This window comes from Pagrus pagrus (genome assembly GCF_965226575.1).
Source record: "Pagrus pagrus genome assembly, chromosome: 2".
NCBI classification, from domain to species: domain Eukaryota; kingdom Metazoa; phylum Chordata; class Actinopteri; order Spariformes; family Sparidae; genus Pagrus; species Pagrus pagrus.
Window position 1 is genome coordinate 29,906,290 of NC_140186.1, and position 16,226 is coordinate 29,922,515.

Sequence of the window (16,226 nt, forward strand, 5' to 3'; positions counted from 1 at the left end):
ATGCGCACTTCGCGTAGAAGGAGAGCATGATCGGTGCATTCACGTACCACTGACAGTCGTAAGAATTAATACTGACTTGATTTTCTGAGACGTTCCTGAGGTTTTAAATGAATAACCTTTGCTACTGAAACGACTAGAACACGTATCCCACCAGTTAAACTGTAATTTCGATACTTATTATCGAGTATCATTTTGTTGTGGTGAAATGTTGTCTGTTTTTAAAAAAATATGCACGACGCACAGGACAAAATGGCAGTTTGCCATTTTACTTCTAAAATACATCCACCCAAAACTATTTTATCCACAGGATGCATCCTGTAAGTGTTTCAAGAAAAACGCGAAAAATACATTATACGTATTCATAATTCACAATCCTCCCCATATACTGGTACTTGCTGAAAGCCGAAATTACGAGCTTAAAATGAGTACGTTAACGCAACTGAAACTCACTCTTACAAAATAAAAGCTTATTTTCTGTAAACTGTACTAAAAACGGTCCGCGGGCACAGTGCAAATGAAGATTGTGTTCATAATAGGTACATAAACATAGGCTAATAGTACGGCTCTTAAACAATAATTTAAAATAAGTCAACTAAAGAAAATATATCCCCCTCGTCTTTACTTTGGCATGCTGTAAACACTTCCGGGGTAGAGTTCGGAAAATATTGACGGTGACCACATGCCTGTCGGAGTAGTGGCTCCGCAGTTGTGAATAAAAATCTTAAACTCTTTCAAACTGCAGCCTCTCCAAAGCCCGCACGATGAAGGACGCACCGCTGGCGAACTGTGAGCGGGACTTTCTGCTCAAAGCCATCGAAGAGAAAAAGGTGAGCTGGTTTGTGAGCATGGTGTGCAGCCTCTGTGCTGAATGAATCGACTAAAGGAAACTTTAGTGTTAGTGTTTGGACAGCTACGGCCAACTTATTCTAGTTATTACATAATAAAGAATATTTCTCATCCAATAACCGGAAGATGGACCAAAAGCACTGAAGTCAGGCAGGCTCCAGTCATTGTAAATGCAGTGGTTTCAATGTATTTAAGTGGACGATTTAAAAACTTTGTCCGTGGATTTGTGCTTTGAGGACATTGTTGTCCATGCCCGAACATAGTAGTTCTTAAACATGTAGTTTTGTGGTGTGCTTGTGAGTTTGACCTGTCCTCCCCCTGCAGCGGCTGGACGGCCGACAGACCTATGACTACAGAAAGATGAAGATCACATTTGGGACTGACTATGGATGCTGCTTCGTGGAGCTGGGGAAAACCAGGTAAATATGTTCACAGATGTATGTAAAATCTTCCCATGTTTCATTAACTTTATGTAACTTTACATTTTTCACTCTGAGGGCTTCATATACTGTGTTTTCTGCAAATATTCAGATCCAAGATGTATTTTTTCTACGCGTGCACCATTCTGTCTGAAGAATTCAAGATGTCTTGTGCATCATTTCATAAATATTTATCCTAGAATTTAGCATGACAATATTTCTATTTTCTTACATATCTTAGCGAAATGAAATTTTATGGGATGACCAATGCTTGTCGTCACACTGCAGTTTGTGAAGATGGACCTTTCAGTCGGTCAGTGGGGTTGAGGAGGTTAAAAGAAGGAAAGCCACTCAGACAAGGCACTGATGTTGGGCAGAGTCAGAGTCAAACCCATGAAATGCACCGAGACATTACGTAATAAGCTGTATTTTTTTGTGATAATGAAATATGAATGTGTTGCACTCTACAGGGTCATGGCCCAGGTGTCGTGTGAGCTGGTGGCTCCTAAAGAGAGTCGACCCAACGAGGGAATCATGTTCTTCAACATCGAGCTGTCACCCATGGCCTCACCAACGTTTGAACAGGGCAGGTGAGAGAGAAGTATACGTTTGTATGTACTTTTGTACCAATACATCTGACAGATAATATGCAACGTATTCCCTCTTGTTCATTTCTCATCACATCGTGAATTACTGAAGGAGTTAAGGGACATATTAGAGCAGGACTGTGTCTGAAATGTGTTTCATTTAGTCAAACTGTTTGTGCAGCGAGTGTAAATCATCCGTGGGGTTTACTTTCTCTCCAGGCAGTCTGAGTTGTCAGTGAAGCTAAACAGACAGCTGGAGAGATGCTTGAGGAACTCCAAGTGCATTGATACCGAGTCCCTGTGTGTGGTGTCTGGAGAAAAGGTAGAACACACACACACACACACACACACACACACACACACAAGAAAAAAGAGACCCTTCTGCAGTGTGGTGATGGTGTGTGTGTGTGTGTCTGCGCTCAGGTGTGGCAGATCAGAGTGGACGTACACATGTTGAATCATGACGGGAACCTGATGGATGCTGCCAGCATTGCTGCCATCACCGCTCTGTGCCACTTCAGGCGGCCTGATGTCGGCATCCAGGGAGACGAAGTCACAGTGGTGAGTGAGCAGCAAACAGCAGGTGGTGTTTTCTGCTTCACTGAATCTATCGGGAAATGCTTTAAACACCAAGCTGCTCCGTTGTGAGTTTCTGTGATGACACTTACAGAGTATATAATGTAGGAACTTTGCTGCTTAACTACAACTGACCACTTTAATATTGTTTCATTCAGGTGAAAACACATTTTTTAATTGACAAAACAAAAACCGGTTCTAATTATGTTGCACTGGGTCTGTGGTAGTATACCGACTTTTAACGGTATAATGGATATATTTTCAAACGAGATATAGGGTGAGAGAAATACCATTTATATCAATATTGTTAGATGTTGCATTGTTTCATTGTATTTGTTCACAGTGTATTTGAATAAAAGTGCTTGTGAACATTTATCCCACTTCATACTAGACACTACGTAGATACATATCTGATATATCTATTCAGACCAAAACTACAGACATATGGTCTTTGGTTCATATTGTCTAGCCCTATTTTCGTCTGAACAGTTTTCATTTCTTTTAGATGTTGTGTTGGTTGTAATTTTGTGTTTTTGCCTGTGCTCCTTTAGTACAGTCCAGAGGAGAGGGACCCCATTCCTCTGAGCATCTACCACATGCCCATCAGCGTCAGCTTCGCCTTTTTCCAACAAGGGTGAGGACGCACATTAAAGTGAAGGACAGAACTTTTTTTGTGCGAAATACTAAAACGTTTAGATCTTTATTGGGTGGTAGAGGTGGGTATTGCTATTGATTTCCCGATTCGATTCAATTAGAGATATTTCAGTTACCAGTTTTACTTGTATATAAAAGAAATTCTGACAGAACTAATTCTGTAAATTGTACAAAGAACCCTAATTAAAAAAATATTAATATTCACATTAGGATTTAGATTAAAGTTGTGGTTAAATTCTGCCTGTTGAGAAATGTTTTAATTAATTCAGTTATGTACTGAATGAACAAGAATGTAATGTAAGACGTAATGTAGGCCTGTGTGTTTCAACAAAGGAAAATAAGAAAGCAAATAGAAACTTTCCCACGGCCACTCAAGTATAGATGTCTGAGTTTACAAGGTGCATTGCACTTGAACGCACTATGAAGTCCCTGTGCTGTGTATGTAGGAACTCCGACGCAGAGAGGACAAAAGTTATCCGTAAAGGACAGCAAAAAGTAGTATCACCAAAGAAAAAACAAAGAGAGAGGGAGAGCTGCTTGTCAAATAGAAAAAAAACCCACCCTCATTTGACACCTGGTGGGTCTTAATTTTAGACTCTGACACACATCCACAGGAAAAGACACATTGAAAGATTGATCTTGTGATTTTATGAATCAGTATCAGATGATACAAATGAAGATTGATTTGAATGGGATAATGGATTTTGTATGTATTTGATGGGGCACTTTGATCATGTAGGAGGATGTAGTGTGTGGTGCTGTTGAACTTTGATTCATTATACAGAGAGCTGTTCTCTTCTCTTCAGCCTACTTTCATTGATATAAATGGGGTGGACAAAATAACTGAAACTTGTGTCTGTATAATGCTGTAACACCACAAACTATCCTCAAAAACTGATCATATGGTTGAATCAACACATCTAAAACCACTTCAACCAAAAAAATCTGAGAAAAATCAGAAGTTGTTTTGTTGCTAAGGAGGTTTTCCACATATTAGGATTTTGCTTATAGTGCATAATGATCACAATAAACACAGTAAGAGGAAAGTAAAACAGGTACTGCATAAATCAAGAATCATGATTATAAAACAGAAACTTAAACAAAATAAAATAAATATGTAAAATGTTTCTTTTAAAATGAAAAGGGCTAAACAGTGTTTGTTGGTATGAAGCCAAGCTGCTTCATCTGTACTCTCTGTTCGCTCTGCAGAACCTACCTGCTGGTGGACCCCTGTGAGCGGGAGGAGCGGGTGATGGACGGCCTGCTGATGATCGCCATGAACAAACACAGAGAGATCTGCTCCATCCAGTCCAGCGGGGGCATCATGTTGCTGAAAGAGCAGGTGAATGGAGTGTAGATAATGTTGCTTAGTTTTGAAGCCATTAAGAGCAAATATCTCAAAAAAATGATCACTCGCTGCACTGTAGAGCTTCACAATCTATCATACTGGCTGCCCTCCAGAACACCCACAGGTTGAATAGAACCACAACTAACAAAGCAAAATAACAAGAACTAATTCCTGTGGGAAAGGATGGAGTTTATCAGTTAATCACTTTTTGTGTGTGTTGCTGAAGGTTATGAGATGCAGTAAAATAGCCAGCGTCAAAGTGTCTGAAATCACAGAACTCATCAGCAAAGCCCTGGAGAACGACAAGAAAGCAAGGTGAGCACTATCATCACATTACCACACTTTTATATTCGCCACTATTTGAACTCATGGTGTTGTCTCTAGAAGATGTATATGAACTCCGTGTTTGTACATTTTCCAGGAAGGCGGGTGGTAGGTGTGGTTTTGCGGAGTCTATGCCTCAGGAGCGAATCACAGCCCTGAAAATGGACGAGACTCCAGTGGAGATGACGGAGGTGACAGACAGAGCCAACGACATCGTGCAGAAAGCCGAGGCCCCATCTCAGACGTATCCTTTCCGGAGCCTGAATAACAGCAGCATCATCCACGAGAATGTGTCTTTGCCACTTTTCTATCTGTCACTTTGTCTTATTTAATCCACTGTGGGTCCTTAACCGTACCTACCAGGGTGCCTTCCCCCGTGGTGCCCGTCCCAGGTGTGGGTCAGGTTGGGCAGGGGCTGCAGAACACCTGGGGACTGGACGAGGAAGAGGAGGATGAAGAGGAAGAGAATGACAACAGTGGTGAAGAACAGGAAGTAAAAGTAACAAAGATGGAAGTGGAGCAACATGAAAAAGAGGAGAGCAAACAAGGTTATTACATTTTTCTTTCAATATTAAAAGAAAAGTTCACCCAAAGATGAAAATCCAGTCATTATCTACTCGAATTGATGCAAAAGACGAGAATCGGATGTAAATGTTATGTAATCATTATTCTGTCATTATGTTTTACTGCAAATAAGTTCAAAACATAAATTGGGAAATGGTTTTGAATCGCAGAGGATGTGGTTGAGATATCTGACAGTGAAGAAGAGGAAGTGGTCATACTTCATCCAGAGACACCAGACAAAGCTCCCAAGTAGGTGCACCAGTTGTCTCTTGTATGTATAGAACATTTATATAGCAATAAAGTACATTTTTGCCCTTCACACAAAGGTAAAGATTGTCTTTTAAAATTACATCTCTTTTCGTCCTCTCAGACATACAGGACCCAGTTCCCACCAGAAGGGGGCAGCAGCATCAAAGAAAAGGCAGAAGAAATGAAGGCAGGATCCACTGGAGGTCCCTGCAGTCACAGATATGCATATCTACAGCTGAGCACCTACATGTCTGAGAGTTTGGATCAAAGAGATGTGACAGTACAGAGATGCTTGGATTTTTACTGTGTGAACATGGAGTTTACTTCTTGTTTGGAATCATTTGGATCCATTTAAAAACAGACTGCGCTTACAGATGTATAGAGAACAGTTTTGTAACATATTTTTTTAACAGTGAAAGGATGTAAAAGTGATGGGTGTGATAAAAGAAAATGTTCTTAACCACTGTTGGGTATTTAGCAGACTTTTACATTTCAGTTAACAGTGGTATAAGTTTGTAAGTAAAAATGTGATCTGTGGTGGTGATAGCAAATCTTAATAAAAAGAAAATATTTAAATGTTTGTCTTTGTAAGTTTTATAGTTGAATCCAAACAATCACAAAATTAATTTCTCTGTAAATCGTGTCCATGTTGCAGAAAGCAGAAGTTGTTTGTTGAATTGCAATTACTCTTGAGACTTCTGAAATTTACAATAATCCAATACGTCACTTCTGTCATTCAGTAAAACCCATTTGAAACCAAAATAACGATGTCTGAGAAGTATTCATACGCGGCAAAAGTCAGGTTCCACCGAGATTTGAACTCGGATCGCTGGATTCAGAGTCCAGAGTGCTAACCATTACACCATGGAACCTCCGCTCTAAATCCTGGTGGTACTTTGGTTTATGAAATGTGGAGTATTCGCAATGATCTGAGACGAACAATAATGAGATGGGCTATTTTTTATTGGTGGACATGTACCTACTAAAACTGGTAAGTATGCTCATCCTCATTGACAAAGATATTACACATTATCGTAAACAGTACTTGTTCTCGCTACATTAAATAAATTACTAACGTTTACTAGCATAAATGTCTTGTCTGAATGTGCCGGGATACGTCGAATTTGGGCCTGTATTGACAACTTGTGTCGCCGGTACGATCACAGTATTGATGTACATAAGTCAAAAGGAACGATGGCCCGTACGGGGATCGAACCCGCGACCTTGGCGTTATTAGCACCACGCTCTAACCAACTGAGCTAACCGGCCACGATATACTTGGCTTCCGGCACTCTTCAAATCGTAAGAGTGACATGCACGATGTTTACCGTTCTTTGGATGGATAATTTAATTAGCGTGATTACAACATTAAACCTGGTCTATCAAAAGTAAAGGCCACTACCATGACAGAATACAACAACAAAGTACAATGTGATAACACTTCTCTGACCTGAATCTGTGCTCCTCCAGTCTCTTACTACTATCTCCTAAACATCCCCAACTCTTTATCTTGAAGCTTTGGATGCGAACATCTCTTCTTTCCCACATAAAACACAGGCTACTTTGGAAAGACAGATATATTTCCCAACTAAGGGAAATTAGACTGGGAAAAGCTGTCTGTCTCGGCTCCCCATGGGCCCCAAAAGCCTCAAGTTCACTGTGTCCAAAGCTGTTGTTTTTTTGGTAATTACATCTACTGTAAATTTGTTTTGGAAAATTGTACTATGTACAACCATAGCTCAACATCAACTGACATAATTAAGACCATAAAGTGGGTCCTGCTTTATAACCTAATTAGGAGGCCCTGTCTGATACCATGACTAAATTGTGCATATGATTGTACTTAACTCACACATCATATCTGGGACTGCATAAAACTGCAACACTGTTCACTGACTTGAGACTTCTAATCCCTCTGCCAGTGGGGGTTACTGCACAGCGCACCAGCTACTCTCTGCCAAAATCTTTTACATATTTTCTGAAAGGAAACAACATGTACCCACTTCATAGATGGGACATACACACCCAACCAGACAATGACTGATTGAAAAGGACTGAAAAGAATTAATGACGTACGGCAGTAAGAATGTGTAAGACACACACTGGTGTTCAAGTAGAAAATTGAGTCATACTTTCTGATTCATTACATACACGGGCACTGATATATACTCACACGTATTAGTCTGGTCTTAATCACCAGAAACTGATGCAGTTTAATCCAATGGATTTACAGCTCTTTGTAGGTGCTCTACATTAAATAACCGTACCAGAAAACTAGCGAGCAGTGTGCATTATGTATTCATGCAGTATTTAATGTTACATTCTCTTAAATGTGTGATAGTACACTGCATGCAAAAGGCTGTGCAAACGTGTCAACAGTTCAGCTACTCAGATTTTGCTGTGATCAAAACCAGCTGTGGCTCTTCTTTGTGGTCATAAAGCTGCCGTTTTGCCTCTCAAATGCTATTTAATGAAAAGTCTACTGCTGGTCTGAAGGTGGCTAAATTGCAGATTCTCAAGTTTTCACAGGAAATGTCTTGGAACCAAAATGGTTCTTGGTTGGACAAGTAAAATGTGGGAATCTCAATATTTGGTCTATTGAGGACACATTTCTGTGATCATACAACAAAGGATTGTATATTTTTCAACATCTATTAATTTGTAGTTAGTCACTGTGGGATGATATGGGCATGTGGTGGCACACACACACACATGCACACACACAAGCCTGCGGGTTTTCTTGTCCTAGACAGACTCTTATCAGGTCAGTGTATCATCAACAAACATCTGAGCTCTACCAGGGCAAGTCTTGGTGTGTTAGCATGTGCGCAAATTTGTACGTGACAGTCTGTGTGTGGCTGTGTGCAGAGGAGGAGTGGCATCACAGTTTTCTATAGCATGGAGCGGTCTGTTATCTTAAAAGCAAAAGGTCTCCTGTTTGAGCGATACACAATTCCAACAAAGTTAGCAGGAAAACCTGTAGAACAAATCCTATCTAGATCTCACATGTAAGACACAGAAGTGAAATTCTTGGAAATCTGATTACACAACCAACAGGTGGGCCCCGTTTGAACCCCATTAATTAGGTGTATCATCAGTGTCATTGTTTGTGCATTTGTTTATTGAGATGAATTGTGTGTTCATGTTCAGATTTGCCCATGGCACCGAACCTGTTATGACGGAGCCACATACTCTTGCTCAGTCACACCCATGCCTTGGCTTTAAATTTTTGTCAAACCCATATCAAGCACACTTTGATGAGCCCGTGTTAACATATACACATGACTAACTGCTTTGTAATGCTGTCTAATTCGTTCTCATAAACTTCTGTGTAATCCTACCTAAACCCCTCTCATCACCGAGAGTTCAGGAGTTCAAATGTTTTTAGTCTTCTCCTCCTGGGTTGGCTGATAAGGTACATCGGGTGCAGCTACTTTCTTCACACAGGAACACAAGGCACTTAAACACACGCACATGCACATGCACATGCAGTCAGTCAGTGGAAAAGTACTGGACAGGCAGAGACTATCACTGCCATCAACAGTCCCACACACAAAGCCACAGTTGCTTACTTAGTATATTAAATGACCTACAGGGATGCCGTGGGGGATCAGAGTCGTTATTTGACCACTCAGTGGATAATCTGTGTTGTTACTGGAGCCATGACAGCCACTACAGTGCATCATTTAAGAGACGCTACAGTGCACTTCATTGCTATAAGGGATTAAGGTTGTGGTTTGTAATTCCAGTTTGGACAAATTTGAATAGACTACTGACAGAAATTTAATATAAAATTCTTGACTATGTTTTCAACAGTGTATAATCATCTGAATAGAATAGTTGTTTTTCATGACCTTAGAATGAGCCTTTCATGGAGAGAAGTCACGCCCCTTTGGATGTTCATTTGTCAATTTAAAAGATAATATTTCTGCTCTAATAAGTCGCAGTTTTTAAGTATTATCTAGCTCACTAACTCTCCTTGAGCATGACTGCAGCTGTCAATATAGCCAGACCTTTTTTCCCATCTTTTGTGTGCCGAGGTGACAGCCATGTTGGTGTTGCTAAATTATCTTTTAAACTGACAAACATTGTATATGTAGATTGTGAAAGAAGTGGCTGTAAAACGGTGGATACGTTTATTTGAGCATCACAACCCCCAAGAAATGACTAGTTTGACTATAATAATTTGAGCCATTCCGTACTGGAACTGTAGGAGAGAGTTGGCTGAGGGGTATTCAGTTGGTTGCAAACCGCAACCTCACAGAGTTTGATGTCACTAAATCCCACCTTTAAAAAGTTGCAGAGGGCAGGCAGTAATGATAAGTTATCCTGAGGGACCTCGGACCTGTTCTATAATGGATTACAGCCAGTTGTGTTTTGTATTCTTACATGTTTTTCCCTCCTTGTCTGCTGCCCCTGGTTTCCATTCAGTGACAACTATAAATGCAGACGTGAAGGTAACTGTGATGCACCAAACGTAATGAAATGAAAGGAAACTTCTGGGACAGGTTATTAAAGAAATGAAGGAAATGTTTTCAGATGAGAGGACGAGAGAGGACAAAGGAGTAAAAAGCAGAAAACCAGAGGTGAGAGTGGTTTTCTCATAGCTGTCTGGTCCACAAAGAGGATGTTGTCTGACCTTCGCTAATAGAGAAATAAAAATAGCACAATTATACAGTGGCTGTGACTCAGCATGAATAGACACTAGCTACATTAAGTTGACTCTGCACGGTATTGTGCCAATGCTGAGGGACTAGCATGCTAATGGAATATTTCTACATTTCTGCTCAACTATATAACTAGCTAGCTAGTTGGCTAAATAGCATTCAGTAAGCTAAATAACTGAGTGTATAAGTGAGTGCACAGTAGGCTACTGTTTATGCCTGTCACTTTAGTATCATCATGAATAACTTACCCACCACTGCTAGAAAGCTAGTCATTTCTCTAATGTTACTTTTTTTTCTAAAGAACTTGTTGTAGGCCTATATTTCCAGTCCATTTTTTCTATTATTTATTTATATCATTTAGTTTTCATTCATTCATTCAACCTTTATTTAAATCTCGAAAAATCATTGAAGGCAAGCCCTCATTTTCAATGATGTCGTGAGAGCAAACAAGAAACAGAATAGTTGCTAAAATGTGATAACAAACAGAAACAACAAACATAATCACAGAGCGAATAAACAGAATGGGTACATAACGTGCACTTGTCAATGAGCGTGACAAAACACAAATAAAACTGAGGTGCATAAAAGACAAATGGCAGACAACCATATATGACACACAGTTAAAAACAGTTACCGTTACAGTTTGATTTAAAGTTCTGTCAAACTCTAACCAGCACTGTTCCTGGAAATAATATTTGAATGTGATGTGACATGTGCTTTTCAGGGGAACTATCTGCTGTGATATGCCAATTCCCAAGGGAACTGCTATAATTAAAAGCAACAGTATCCTTTGCTTTGAAACGTGAGCTCCTTCCCCCTAATTAGAGCTGTTTGATGATAGATCCACCTGTTATAATTACAGTGAGAAGGAAATAAGATTGTGGTCTTTTTCCTCCACAGCTTTGCTTGTTGTTCCTTTAACAAGAGATCACTTCTAATATATATATTTTTAGCATGAAAAAAGCAGGGAACCTACAAGGGAAGAACCACCCAACACCACCCACCACAGCGACTCTCAGGGTCAGTTTCTCACACAGTTTCATTAAACTTTCCAGTCGTCAACAAAATCATGTAGGTGATGAATGGCGAAGACACACAACACAGTCGGTTGTTTAGTCCCTAGCTCAAATGTCGCCTGAGAGGCAAACTGTTGGATTACAAGCGATAAAATGAAACTTGGTCATATGAGAGCATTTGCACTTTAGCAGCCTGTATTAATAGTTTGTGGTGTTAATGGCCACCAGTCAGAGTGTTGGTCTTTGTGTCAGTGGAGGTAATGATTTAGACAAGGTTCCCAGTGATTTGAACATGATAGGTTTGTCACTTTTTAACATGAGTATGTTGTTAATTGATTAAGTCAACGGCTCTTTTTTCAACACATGCAGTTAATGCAAAGCTGTGGTTTATTCCCATATAGAATGAATTTACTGAATTTATTAAACAAGTACAGGCCCCTACTTCTGAATATAATATATGAACAGAATATAGAAAGCAATCTGTGTAGAAACATCATAAACTGGCATGGTTTGAGCATCAGTGACATCAGTGAAGTGAGATGTCTGCACAGATCCCAAAGGATACTAAAAGAAAACCAGCCCCAGTCTGTTCACCCTGCTGCCATCTGACAACAGATACAGAAGTATCTGCTGCCGTACCACCAGACTACAGAGCAGCTTCATACCTCAGACTGAGACCGTTGAAATCATCTTTAACACCCTACCATAAAAAAAAACTGTTATTTTATTGTGTAGCATGAAGACACTACAACTTCTTCAGCTGTGTTGCAGAATGACAATTAAATGAACCTTAAACCTGGAACCGTCCTGATTAGTTTGGGGACTGGCCATCACAGGAACCGTAAGTCAGCCAGTACACCACAGAACAATGTACTGTTGTATGACAAAGACAATGTTGTGTTTCATCATTGGTGGAATGAGAGAACTAAACAGGATTACACAGATCTAGCATGAGGTCTGTTTTCAATCACCTTAAATCTCTCAAAGTACCAGTGTAACTAAACTATGAAACTTTAGCTAAGCTAAGCAGGGAGGTGCGTAGATGTTTTTGGAGGCAGGGGTATAAAGGAAAAGGGAAACTCGTATTATCAAAGTATTATCATTTAAGAGTTTCCTGATCGATCAGCAACTGAAAGGACAATGGATAGTGAGAATCTAGAAGTAGATAAGGCCATATTTCAGGATAAAAGAACATATTTGATTACCCATTAGCTACTGGTAGATAACAACCAAGCGTTCAACTACTTCCAAGCTAACATTAGTGTTTGATATGAAAACATGTAAATTAACTCTTGGACACATTTATTTAAACCTGGAAGTGAAACAGGGTGTAATCAAACAGCGATGTTAGCTAGGAAGTGTTTCAGTATCATCCATCTGTATATCTTTATATGCTGATCAAAAATCTGTTGAAATGAGTTGAATTCATGTTTCTGCATATTTCAAATTCAGGTCACCATAGCCTCCATGAATAATGATGCTGAGACCATATTTTGGGTACAATATCAGTGAAATTGCAACAAACTTGTGAAAAATGTAGTTAAAAACAAAACAAAAAACCCCCCCACAGATTTATCCAGAGAATTTACAGCCATGTTTCTGCTGTATCACACAGTATTTATCAGAGCCATGGGCCTTTCTCTGCCGGAAATAAAAATATCATTCTTCAGGAGCTACTAGGAGACATGTTAGTTTCGGATGAAGATGCACAGATCAGGCAAGTGCACAAATAGACAACAAAGCACCTGTCATTTTTGCTCTCAGACTCAAAAAGTGCCCTCTTGGCTGGTGTTAATTGTATTCAGCTATTATCATTATTTTCCAGTTAAAAGGGGAAGAGACAGTACTATCAACACATTTCCAATTGCCAAAAATCAGCTGCTCTACCTCTCCTTGCAATTTTCATCTGCTATTTAAAGAACTTTGGAGCATTTCCGACGGTTGGTAATTTTGTGGTGTGACCTGAAATTGACCGCACTGAGGGATATGATTTAACTGAGTGTGTCTGCCAGGCTTTCACCACAGGCAGGTGTTAGAGAACACAAGGTCCACGTGTTAGCTTCCTGGCATTATTTGAAGGTTGTGCCCAGGCACACACCCTCTCCAAAAGCCTGTAAACACCTTCTTGAATGTTAAGCTTTCTTGTTTCAGACAGATAGTGTATTCTGTCATGTCTCTAGCTGTGCTATCTAATAAAAAAGGCACAAAAAGTCCCCCCAAAAGAAGAAAAGAAGTCAAATATTTGTTTTTTTCGGAGTCTGTACTCTACAGCTGCGTGTCACATGTAAGACAGACCTTTCTAATGATTCATTAGATACTTAAACTCAAGCATATGCCGCCAGCACCAGGCTTTTTCAGAAGTACACAGATTTTTTTGGTTTTGTACACAACAAACAGGTTGGCTATAACTTGAAGTTTATACAGAGGTGGTCTCGAAATGTTATTTTTGTGCTTTCACTGTGGAGAATACACTATCTGTCTGAAACAGGCAAGTGTAACGTTCAAAAAGCTTGTGTGATTCTGGAGAGACGTGCATGGACGCAACCGTCAAATGGCCTAATGCCAGGGCACACAGTACACATTGCTTTCACTAATATCACTTTCATACTGAATGTAAGGTTAAACAATCCAGCCCTTAACGTTGACACATGTAATAGCATCATGCCTGACAGGGAAGACACCAGGGCGTCCTTGCAGAGTTTGTTAATCTGGCATTATTTAGCCAATTTAGTTAGTCTTTTATTGAGCTTTGGGGCATCTCCCGCTGGTTTCGGATTTTTGTGGTCTAATCTGAAGTGAAGCTGAACAGTCGGCTGGGTGTGTATGTCATACAAGTGATGTTGCAACACTGATGCAGTGGAAGGTGGAAAAGTACAACAAACATATGCCATTATGACCAGCACTGGAGAAACATCGGGTAGGATTAGAGAATTTGTGGTTGGGTTGAGTGCCCCTTTTTTCCTCAGAGCTCCTGCCCCTGAAAACATCTGCCCGTCCCTGACACAATACAGTATCTTTATATCAACATCAATTCTACAAGCCAGGTATACAAGTTTCCATGTATACCTGGTGTGAATACGCATTCTCATCATCTGCCCGCATTGTGATTAGATACTAGTATGCAAATTCGTTAGGCTGGCTCGGCAGGCTTGTCAAAGAACAACAGTGGACTGGTGTCCATTTTTTGTGTGGAAAGACTAATAGTACTACTTGTAGCCTTTGCCTGACCTTTTTGAGCTAGAAGGATGAGACAGAGTAAGGTGAAATCTCAACTTGCTTGTTGGATGAACTTTTCTCTGTGCTCACCTTAAATCTGAGACGTGTACAGCGCGGACTGCAAAAAAGGTAAATTAAAACAGAATACAACCAGAGACCATCTTGTGATGGGATCACACTGGCCCCAATGCTCATCAACATTTTCAGTCTGACCAATGACTACTTAGTAGTGATTAAAACATTATTAAACCATGCCCATCTATGATGCACCTGTAAAGTTCCATGATTCTAACTTGCACAGTTGTGACGTTATCGTGTTGACAAAATCTGTCCACAGGCAGACATATAAACACCTGGCAAAGAACTCAAAACTGCTCCTGTGTAAATAGAAAGAAGATATTTGTTTCATCCACTTTCCGCTGCAGACTCAGTGGAGCGGTCGACCTCTGCCTCTTGGCTGGGTTGCCAGGTAGCACGACACATGCCACAAGAAACTGAGAAACACCAATTGAGAGATTGACGAGAGAATTACTGAAAATCTGGAGTGTTGGCACGTATAGTTAACTGTAAGAAGCTATATCCCTTTTTTTTCAATTAATAAAATGAGGGAAAGGTACACTAGTATCAACAAAAAAAGATTGACAAAATGCAGCTACACAGCCACTTCTTGCAATTTTAATATGCCAATAAATGAGTTTGGGGCATTTCCACTAGTTTGAGATTTTTGTGTTCGAACGCTGTGTGTAGTGGCTCAGCTAGAGTAGAGTTTCTGCTGTCCTGATACCAAGACTACAAACAGTTGTGATTATGTTAGAGTGCTTCTTGAAGTGTGGGAGAAGCATAAATATTTAAATATTGACTCACTTATGACTCACAAGTGTCTTTTCCATTGAATCTCATGTGGTTTGGCTCAGACCCACCTGGAGCCTTTTAATAATCCGATTCCGATCTGAAGCGTTCCTTGAAGTGCTACTTGGAATGTGTCATTTACCTGGAACGATGTAGTTTGAACAGGAAATGTTTTATAGTCGTTGCAGTGGTTTGACAGTGACAAACGGTATTTTGTTGTGTAAACTACAAGTTTTGGCAAGAGCAATGACGCAGGACACCTTCAACGGTTGACATGAAGTACATCAATTGTTAGGCAATTCAGACCTGGTAGTAAGATCTGTCCTGAGAGATCATGTCCCAAGTGAACAGCTTAAAGCTACCGGACATCACACCTTTTTAACACGTGTCCCATGTGACCACCTGTGATTGGATTTCACTTCTCTGCTCTATGTGCAAATAAACATGTACAGTCCATCAGTGGATCAATTGGACTGAATGTTTTTTTTACACAAATAAGGAAATATCTCTTTATGTATAACATCTGCTGACTTAACAAGAAGGCCAAAAGTAGTTAAGAATTGTTTTAGACAGTGTTTCACAAAGTATATAAAGTTTCTCATAACTCAACAACTCACAACACTGAGCGATTTTTTAAGGGTGCCTGGAGACTTTCTCCATACAGTATGTGTCAAAGAGGGATTGGCAACTGTTTACTGAATTTGTAAAATTTGACATGTTTGCTGTTAATCAAATAAAATCTGAAGTCTTCTTTCTTAAATGTGGTGTGAATGATGAAATCAGGTGTGACAGTGAGTTCAAACAGCTGCTAAATGTTGGGAGGTAAGACGCACTTCAGACACGGAAGCAGACAGCCCGGTATAGTGCCGTGACAAGCTGACATGTTGTGTTGTGTGAAAGATTTAGACTTG

At 40.0% G+C, this 16,226-nt stretch overlaps 1 protein-coding gene across 1 annotated transcript; it reads left to right on the forward strand.

Annotated features, from left to right (window-relative positions):
• The first annotated feature begins 649 nt into the window (after positions 1–649).
• On the forward strand, positions 650–6,147 carry exosc9 (exosome component 9). Its single transcript, XM_084372912.1, has 12 exons — positions 650–827; positions 1,171–1,265; positions 1,736–1,855; positions 2,072–2,174; positions 2,276–2,413; positions 2,980–3,062; positions 4,292–4,424; positions 4,657–4,745; positions 4,852–4,998; positions 5,118–5,302; positions 5,489–5,567; positions 5,689–6,147. The coding sequence occupies exons 1-12, from the start codon at positions 762–764 to the stop codon at positions 5,750–5,752; spliced, it is 1,302 nt and encodes a 433-aa protein (XP_084229038.1). The 5' UTR covers positions 650–761; the 3' UTR covers positions 5,753–6,147.
• The last annotated feature ends 10,079 nt before the right edge of the window (positions 6,148–16,226 follow it).

Excerpts from the sequence above, each read along its gene's own strand:
- exosc9 (XM_084372912.1), top strand. The coding sequence starts at position 762 with ATGAAGGACGCACCGCTGGCGAACTGTGAGCGGGACTTTCTGCTCAAA. Across the intron at positions 1,266-1,735 it reads GTGGAGCTGGGGAAAACCAG|GGTCATGGCCCAGGTGTCGT; the intron begins GTAAATATGTTC and ends TGCACTCTACAG. Across the intron at positions 1,856-2,071 it reads CCAACGTTTGAACAGGGCAG|GCAGTCTGAGTTGTCAGTGA; the intron begins GTGAGAGAGAAG and ends CTTTCTCTCCAG.